The following is a 9439-nucleotide window of genomic DNA, read 5'->3' as shown; positions in this document are numbered from 1 at the left end:
AGTCTGGTGAGACCCAGTCTGGGGAGGCCCAGGTGAGTGGCTAGTCTGGTGAGACCCAGTCTGGTGAGGTCCAGTCAGTGTCCCTGGTTCCTAATGCAGCGCTGGCTTTACCATTCCCGCAGACTTCCTGCTACATACACAGTAAGACACCAACCTCTCCAGGTTTATCAGATGAAAAAAATTATGAACCAGATGACATATTCTGATTTCCCTTGAAATACCAGTCATAAAGTTCATGTTTGTAAAGAAGATAAATTCAAAGATGAAATTTCAGTGATTATGCCAAACCTGTGCAAAGTTTCTAAAATAGTAATCTCACCTGGTTCAGAGGAAGCCATTGACTGAAGCAGAGAGAGATTAATTACATATCACATATGTTAATTACATATGCGGTGTGGAGGATAAAAGTACCTTGTGTCTCATCAGCTGGTAGTATGAATTTGGAACTAGTTAATGTTTTCCTCCTAGATGATTCCACTCATTGTCACAGCTTGGTGGTTATTTCTGTGCCTCATTTTTGCGATTGTCTGACTTCTTCTAAATTGCTCAGTCTAGTCTTTCTGTCTGCTGAGTATCTCAAATGTCGCTCAACACATCTTTAGTCAATAGAGCTGTCTGAAATCAGACTGTTTCCTTTCTTCTCGGCACATGGGGGAATTGCATTTCCTTGCTGACTTTGAAGTTAAAGGCAGTTGTATGTGTGTTTTACTTAGGTAACATAGAAGTTAGAACTCTGGATTCCGGGCACTCAGACAAGCACGCTGGTGAGAGAGCATGAAGGGCAAGGATGTCTTTGCTGTGTTAACCCAGTGAAATTTGGAAATTGTTTTTATGGCCGTAAAACCTGGCCTATCCTGTCTGGAACTGTTACCAAATCTCTTTATCCATTCCTACACTGACACTCAATGAGCTCCTTTTTCAACCAAGCAGGCCAGAAATCTTTGCACTCACTGGAAATCTAAGACTCATTTCTGACATCCACCTTGGCTCCAGGCTCTTGGCTCCAGCCGGCCCTCTGCTGCCATCACCTCTCAGTGCTGCCCGTCTCTGGGTTCCTACTCTACTTGCCTAGTTCAGGAATGCATTTCTGTGGGTGGGAAGATTACAGTGGACTCCTTTGAACTCTCTTCTCTAGTTCTACAGGTCTTCCAGATTAATCTCAATAATAAAAAAGGGACAATAAAAGGTCCTAAGAGACCACAATCAATAACTTATACAACTTCTTACTTCTTATCAGGTCAATAAAATCCTTAACCACTAAGGCTCCCCCATTTACACACCCCGTCATTTTCTATCTCAGCATGGAATGGCTTCCCTCATAGCTACCTATATTTCAGGGTCCACTTCAAATGCCCCTTTTCTCTTGGGGGAATGAGGAAGAACTAGACAATGATTTATTAAACTATATTCAAAGACAAGGAGCTATGCTGATGAATCAAAGATATAAGAAAATATTTAAATCAAATATTTAAAAATAGCTAAACTAGCAAAGAAAAAGTAAGAACACTTTCCTCGTGTATCAAATAATCCAAAAAAGTCTCTTGCTACAGCTTGATTTTCCAATAAGTTTTTCTTGATCTCACCAACCATACTTACTATCTCCCTCCTTTTATACCCAACACTTTGTATTCACTCTTTTATAACACTTAGGTAATTTGCCTTGTTTCATAAGTATTTTAAAAATTATCTCTATTCCCCTTATAAAACTGTCACTTCTGTTAAAGCTATGTCTGCTTTCTTTTTGTATCCCAAACACCAGCAAGGTGGGTTTACAAAGTACTTGTTCAATCAATACTTGTTTAGTTCAATTGACATGAAAATATTTTGTATTCTTAATTATAGTTTTAACATAGAAATAAGCAATTAATATGATAATCCTCAAATATGAAATACAAGTGTATAGTTTTTTCCAGTCTCAATACCGTTACTATCCTATGTTGAGAAATTGCTTTCTTTCCACTGAAAGCTCATCATATCTCCTCCCCTAGAATTTGGATCTCCTCATCCCAGGCAACCACACAAACTGAAATTTATTAGGTAACTCCAAAAAATCATAGAATCAATATAGATCTATAAAAAGTCACCTTGAGTAACCAGAACAAAATAAATGGAAATCAGGAAAAAAAAAAAAAAAGAGGTATGAAGAACTCTACTTTGTATCCAGTTTCTCTTACTTTATCACAAAAACGTATATATACCAAATACCAAAACACTACCCTTTACATATCACACTTCTATTCTGAACACTTCACCTTTTATGAGAGCCTGAAACTCCCGGTGCTTGACTGTTCCTCTCTGAAGATCAATCTTGAGGGTCATGAGGAGCACGAAGAGGAATTTGTGGTTTTCATACAGGCCTCTGACTGAATACTGGAAGACTTCATAGGTCAGATACTCAATGATATTTGTAATTCTCTTTTGAGGTAGTGGAGATTTTTCAGACCTGCAATATATTTCCAAAAAAATCAAAGAAGTGAAATGAAATTCCTAAAGGGAATAAAAAGACCAACACAACTTTTCAGTTCCTGCTTTGGGCAGAACATCGCAAGGCCCCACCTGGCCATGGACTGGTCAAATAACTTCAAGAACTGGGCCAGTGAGGTCTGGTACATGATGTTGACCATGCTCATCTCCGTGATGAGAAAGTAGAGGATGCTCCCGCGGGTGGCTGCTGGCCGGAACTCCTCTTGAGCTGTGTTAATCTTGATCTCTGTTTCCTCAGCCACATGTAGCTTTTCACTAACTTCAGCTGCCGTCTGCTTGGTGATCCGAAGAACACCGATGAGAGATTCATCGTCAACCAAGGAACCTGAGAACCAAAGGGAAGACTGTAAGACACAGGCAGGGAAGTGGCAAGGCCAGATGTGTCACTTCCCAAATCATCTTATTAATTTCAACAAAGACCACAGGGTAGGAGAACAGAATCTGAAGACATCAAAAGGCTTCTAGTTCAACTGCCCCGCCCTGCTCCCGCATGGTGAATCCTTCTAAACTCTCCTGCAGCGGGGTAGCCCCCACTCTGTCAGAGTATCAGTCAAGGGCAGAACAAACCGCCATTTCTCAAATATTTATCTGAAAACAAAATCATGTCTCTATCCATTCCCAGTGATCTCAGCTGGTCTTGGGTGACAGCTGTCACTGCCATTGTCCTCATGGTGGGAACTGATCCACATGGAACCAGCACAGCTGCCAGCTGACCCCTGAATGGGACACTCTGCTCCTGCTTTTTAGGACAGTCATTCCTGAGAACTCTGGCTGCCCAGTGTAATTAACAGCAGGGGGGTAGCGGAGGTGTCTCGCCGGAAGGAAAAATCCCAATTTTTGCCTTTAGTTTTACTGACTTCATTATTTGTTACTAATGGAAATAACATGTTGATCACAGTAAGTTCAAGTTGAAGACATGGAAAGAGACTTTCGGTGGCAGGGAAGCATTAAGCTCCAACACAGCATTACTCTGATAGGCAGTGCAAGGGAAGGCAGGTCTCAGACCTGCACCAGGCTCACCTTAAATGTCGTGCTCTGAGAACAACGCACATTTTCTATGGTACTAGGTACTTCTGGGAAGTGAAATTTTTTTTTTTAGAGTAAGAATTAAAGCTCTGTTGACTGCCAGCTGTTGGTAGAAAGTAGGTTGCTGTAATTCGCCTGCTCTACAATACGGTGTTTGTTGATTTTAAGTTCCTTAGGTAAAATTTTCTTTTTCTATATTGTAGAGGGTACATGTTTCAATTTGTCTGCCCCAATGAGAACCCAAACCTGACTACTAAGAGGAAGGTCGCTAGTGAGCTGGGCTTTGGGTGCTCATGAGCTCTGACAATGACATGCATCACAACCCTGTAGGGTAACTGCATTTCAATGCCAAATGAAAGTGTCAATTAAAAAAAAAAAAAGAATAGATCAGGCACATTCATTTCTTTTGGGCAAGAAAATTAGTCTATTATGAGTTACCTAGCTCTATTGGGAGACCTTATTTTTCTCAGGAGAGAGCAATTATATCAAGAAAACTGTGTTATTCTCAAATGCTCAGACTCTGTTTGCTAATTCAAAAATCAGATTCTCTGCAGTTCCTCTTTAATGTCTAGATGGAAATTGCTTCTCTGCCTTCTGCATTGATAACTCAACTCTTACCTAGCATCCACAATCATGAGGGCATTTTTAAAAAGATGTAAGAAATCCTTGTTCAAAATCTATTATTTGACTGCTTTCTTAATATCAGTACCTTTTGTAGCACTTAATTTATAGAGGAGGTTATCTTCAAGTTCTTTCATCTTCCGCTTATTAAAAGTCACATCCTCCAAAAGTTTAACTCTCTCAGACTCTAGCTCCTGTCATTAAGAAACAAGAAATACCTTCTGAACTGTAATTGCCAGATATTATGGCAAATTCGATTTACCAGTGTTTATGACTAATTTTTAAAAGTTTAAACCAAAGGGTTTTTCAAATGGCAAAAGAAATGACTACTATTAGTCAAATCTACCTATGTGTAGTTTTGTTTCTCGGGACAATTTTTAAAATTATGCTTGTTCACATTAAGTTACCATGGCACTTATACTGACACACATGAGAATACCCTGCTAAAATAATTTTGCCCAGTTAGCTCGAGATCTCTACTTAAATTACAGTGTCCCACCCACTTGGCCCTGTGTTCATTCTGCCTCTGTGAAAAATGCTGACTTGATCTGGGGTTAGAGGTAACAGGAACAATGAGGTCTTAATGCCAAGAATTCAGAGGCAGCCCAAGCCAAATAGGAGCTGCTGAGTGAGGCCTGCCTGTTCGATCACCAGGTTCCTGGGTTGGCACCTCCGATGCCAATGCAAGTCCATTTTCCTTTGCTTTCAATCTCCTTCTACCAGAGGGTCTAAGTGGAAGATTTACACATTATACTTTTCTTACATAAATGATGTATTTTTAAAGATTATTTAAAAATATTTTCAACTTTCAGAAACACTGCAATATTGTGTGAATTCTCACATACACTTCACCTAGATTCACCAAATACTTAGTTTTATTACTATCTTTCTCTCAAATCCTTATTATTGTTGTTGTTATTATTATTGCTAAGCTATTTGCAGAAGTCATAATCCTATACCCCTAGGAACTTCAGCAAATCTTCTAAGAATGGGAACATTCCCTTACATAACCATAATGTAATCTTCAAATTGAGGAAAGTTAACGTGGGTAGAATATTCTCGCTAAGTAGAGAGTACATTGAAATAGTCTTAGTAACATTCTTTATAGCACTTTTTTTCCTGATCTGTACAGAGTCACACATGGTGCTTAGAATTATATTAAAAGAAGATGTATTTCAACTACTTATTTGAGAAAGTTTCTGGATAAACAGCTTCAGAAACTATACCCCTTCAGTAAGTCTCCCTGAACCAAGTCATCAGCTGAAAGCCAAATGCTGCCCTCACCTGCACACCTGCCTCAGCCAGCGCTAGCCTGTGTGCAATTAATTTCCCTCCCATTAGATTCTGTGTGTCTGGAGGGCAGGGACTGGTATTCATTTTCTGTATTCTTGAAAGTGCTTTTCTGGCCACTTTGCAGAGAAGACTTTAAATGGAGTCTTATGAAATACATCCTCATGAAAATGCAGTGTGAATTTAGTTCAACTCCTTTATTTCACTTCTGGGAAACTGAGGCCCAGAAATACTAACTCCAAGTAACACACCATACATTGTGTTAGTTACTGGGATAAGAACAGCCTAGTACCTTGTCCTCCTAAGACTGATGTTTTTGGCCACGGTCCTGGCAGGCTTGCAGTACTGATAGGGTACCCATGAGGGTGATGGCTTTATTTACAGGTGAATAACTAATGAATTGTTTTCATTAAAATAGTCACCCCTGGGTGGCAGTATAGGAACACAGGAACAAAATGAAATCACATTACCTTTCTTTTCAGTAAGATATGGAAAAACAAGCATTAATGGCCAGGGGACACTTGCTGAAGTCTGTCCAGGTGGCTGGGGAAGGGGAATGTTTGTTTATGTGCTTTGATGGGCTAAGACCTACGCTCTCTGGTCTCCACTTGTTCATTGTAAAATGGACGTGTAAGGGCCGGACTGACAGGAGGGTTAATGTGCATTTTGTGACATTTTTCTCCATTGTTCTCTACATGTTATTCTTAATGCAAAAGAGCCTGAATAGTGATTTGGCATATTAATTTAGTCACTGCTATTCTTCAGTAAGTTGATTTTCATTAAATACTTATTAGACGGTTTTAAAACATTTTTTTCATATATGTGAAATATACAACATTGCTGTCTTTTATACTAATGAAAAAAAAAAAAAAACCTCAGGGTGCCCTTAGCAGATTAAGGATTTTCTTCAGCAAGATGGGTGCGATCACAGTTCTTGACGAGGAAGCTAAAGCCTAAGAAGAATAACTCTGAGGCTCTCTGGGCACATGAAGGTAGCCATAACCTGCCCAAAAGGGAGTCGGCATCATCTCAGAACAGACCAACACTAGACAGACCAGAAGGGCTTCCCACAGCTGGTGCCTGTGCAGGTGGAGGGGATAGAGGTAGTGAACTGAGGGGCTCAGGCTTTCATTGTTGCCCTGTGGCTCCGGAAATGGGACCTCTATCTTTCTGGACTGCATATGCCCCTGGCTGCTTGGTGGGGATCATGCAGTAAATGAGAGTCAAAACTGGGATGACCCCCTGCACACCACCAGACTCAACTTGCCTCTCCAGGCACTGTCCCGGAGGGAACCACTTCGGTTACCAAGCCAGATTCTGCTTCTCATTTTCCTGAATTCTGTTTCCTCAAAGCATGTATTATTTCTCTTTCCTCTGGGCTTTTGGCTATCTACTCATTTCTCTTCCCTTTCTTCTTTCTTCATGTCTTTTCTGCCATTGTTTTTCTCATACCTTCATTTTATGCCTCTCTGGTTTTATTATTTCTAATGTTGTCTTTGCCTTGAAATCAAATTTATTTGAAATCTAAATTAATATAAGGTTAATTATATTTAAGCAAATATACTTTCCCAGATTTCATGCAAATATATTTATCTATGCAAACACATTAAGACCCTATTTTAGGTGAGATATTTTATGTATAACATGTAATATTTTCTGAACTTTAACTTAAAAATTAGTTTAATATTGTATCAATCTTTTAAAATCTTCCAGTCTTACATTGTTGTTCTTTGTTTTATTAGAATTCTCATTATACTTAATTAAATTTCCTGCTTTAGTTTATATTTTTATATGAAGTTTACTTTAATCTAAGATTACCAGATTGTAGTAGTTGAAGGCATCACAATAGTAACAATATTCATTCAAAGCATTTCTTTTTCTGGAGGATCATTATTTTATTGAAGTTTTCAGGTGTATATCCATAGGATTACAGATAGGAAAGACAACATATTGGAAGGTTTATAAATAGAATTAGAAAGAGTGGTGTGTGTGTGTGTGTGTGTGTGTGTGTGTGTGTGTGTGTTCAGGGCTGGAGGAAAGGTGAGTTACATGATTTTTTGACAGGTCTTGAGACTGCAAAAAAATCATTTATGCTAGCAAAGGTAAATAGGGTTTGCTCAATGTTTTTCTTCAAAGATAATGTTAATATACTTTAGGCTTTCCCAATACATTTTAAACATTTATTATAAGTAAATGTCTTTGCCTTGAGAGAATTATTACCTGTTTCTCTGTCAGGATTACTCTTCTGAGTAACTGATTTTCAAGTCCTTTCATCGTAACTGTAAAATCGATGACTGACATTTTAGCGTTAATCTCAGGGGCAAAGGCAGGGTTGGACAACTTGGTGGTGATATAAAGCTTAAACGTATCCATGATATCACATTCCTTGTCACCAACTTTCACCTACATCGAGTCAGATATAAAATTAAAATCAGCTTAAAGGACAAGGCAGGAATTTGGGTCCAATTTGAGAAAGAATTTAAGAAAGGTCAGCATTATGACACTTGAAACAATTTAAAGGAAAGTTGTAAATTTTTAATCACTGATCTTAAATAATAAACCCCATTCCTTTAGAATAATTTGAATTTGTGGTCCTGCCTGAAGCTATGTTTGGCCATGAGAATAAGTAGATTAAATCAGAAATGTATTTTAAGACAAAAATTGAACACAGGAAATGCAGAAACATCTACTGTTTGATTGCCTTTTTATTTTTCTAGAAATTGTTACCTACATTGGAAATTTATTGTGTTTACAGAAAGTATTATTTCCTTTTGCATTTCCCAGGCATATCTGAAATATATTTGACATGTCAAAGATGGCATGTAAGGGAATTCACATTATGGAGAAAGTTTTTCTAAATATGTATCTGTTTTATGCCAAAATTTATATTATTGATTCACAGATGTACATAAAATTAAGTTGTCCAAAGCAAAAATACTCAATCAGGAATGCTATGACTCATCAAGCAATACCAAAAACCCTAACGGTAAAGAGTGCCACCAATTAAAAGGGCAACATAGAGAAAACAACTCAGGTTATCACAAACGATTGGGAATAAAATGCCATAACTTCTAGCAAAGTCTATGAGTTTAGACTGAAAGTTAATAAAGAGACAATGAACAAATCAATGTCTCTAGGCTTTATTAAAATGCCATTCTCTCCAGAGAGGAAATCGAGTTTTATTGTATATATGTATAGACAGCTTGCAAAGCCAATTTTGTCAAAGTTGCTAAAATATGTATTTTTTTCTGCTAATACTAATATATTGTGACCAGACAGCATCTCCCCTAATATCTTACTTAGTGTCAACTAAATAACTACTCTTAGCAGCTCTTCCTGTCACTTTCAAAAGAGAAACACTGAAAACAGGTACCAAATACTAACACCTAAAGAAAATTGCCTCTGCTGCTATGCTCAAAAAGATAAGTAGATGTCACCATTGTTCTTTCCTTTCTTTCTTTTCTTCCCCGTCAGCTCACCTTGAAACTGGTGCCTGATTTAATGAAATTCTTCTCTAATACATTATCCAGGGCTGGATCCAGCTCCTCATGAATGTCCTCAATGAGAAGGGGTCGGCCCAAGGAAAGGCTGTCCTCTAAGTGAGTGCGGAAATATTTATGATTCAGAGTTGTCACCTAAAAGTAGAGAGTTAATTATTATGTAAGTGGTACAAAGATTATGCCTATTCCTAAGTAGAATCCAGGAGAGATTTGTTGGACAGGTGTCTGAGGATTTTGTGGCTGAATAGGAAGACTTACTTATAAAAATGAAGGCAACCAATAAAAATCACATTTCCAAAATCTGGCAAGTCAGGACTTGTTGAAGCCTTAGATGTATGATGGGGTCTCTTTGATGAGACAAAGAGCATCAGTGGCTTTCCTTAGAGGGAAGGCCAGTATCTGCTCCAGCACATGGAAGAAAACAATCAAGGACTATGCTTTTAAACTGACATACTATCACCCAGAGAAAGCACAGTGACTTGCATATTTTGATACCCACTTATCTTCTCAGGATCCTA

The 9439-nt window shown here is 38.3% G+C and overlaps 1 protein-coding gene across 1 annotated transcript in view; it reads right to left on the bottom strand.

Moving 5' to 3' along the window:
* DNAH8 (dynein, axonemal, heavy chain 8) overlaps positions 1–9439 on the bottom strand; it is a 296367-nt gene that overhangs the window by 77229 nt on the left and 209699 nt on the right. Inside the window, exons 74-78 of the mRNA XM_004673443.2 lie at positions 8901–9056; positions 7642–7824; positions 4220–4325; positions 2557–2809; positions 2253–2443 (exon numbers count right to left, since the gene is read on the bottom strand). Of these exons, the coding sequence (XP_004673500.1) occupies positions 2253–2443; positions 2557–2809; positions 4220–4325; positions 7642–7824; positions 8901–9056 (889 nt within the window). The remainder of the gene's footprint in view (positions 1–2252; positions 2444–2556; positions 2810–4219; positions 4326–7641; positions 7825–8900; positions 9057–9439) is intronic.

This window comes from Condylura cristata, unplaced genomic scaffold (assembly GCF_000260355.1).
Source record: "Condylura cristata isolate star-nosed mole 26May11 unplaced genomic scaffold, ConCri1.0 scaffold00001, whole genome shotgun sequence".
NCBI classification, from domain to species: Eukaryota; Metazoa; Chordata; class Mammalia; order Eulipotyphla; family Talpidae; genus Condylura; species Condylura cristata.
The sequence above is the reverse complement of the archived record's forward strand: the minus strand, read 5'-3'. Positions and strand labels throughout refer to the sequence as shown.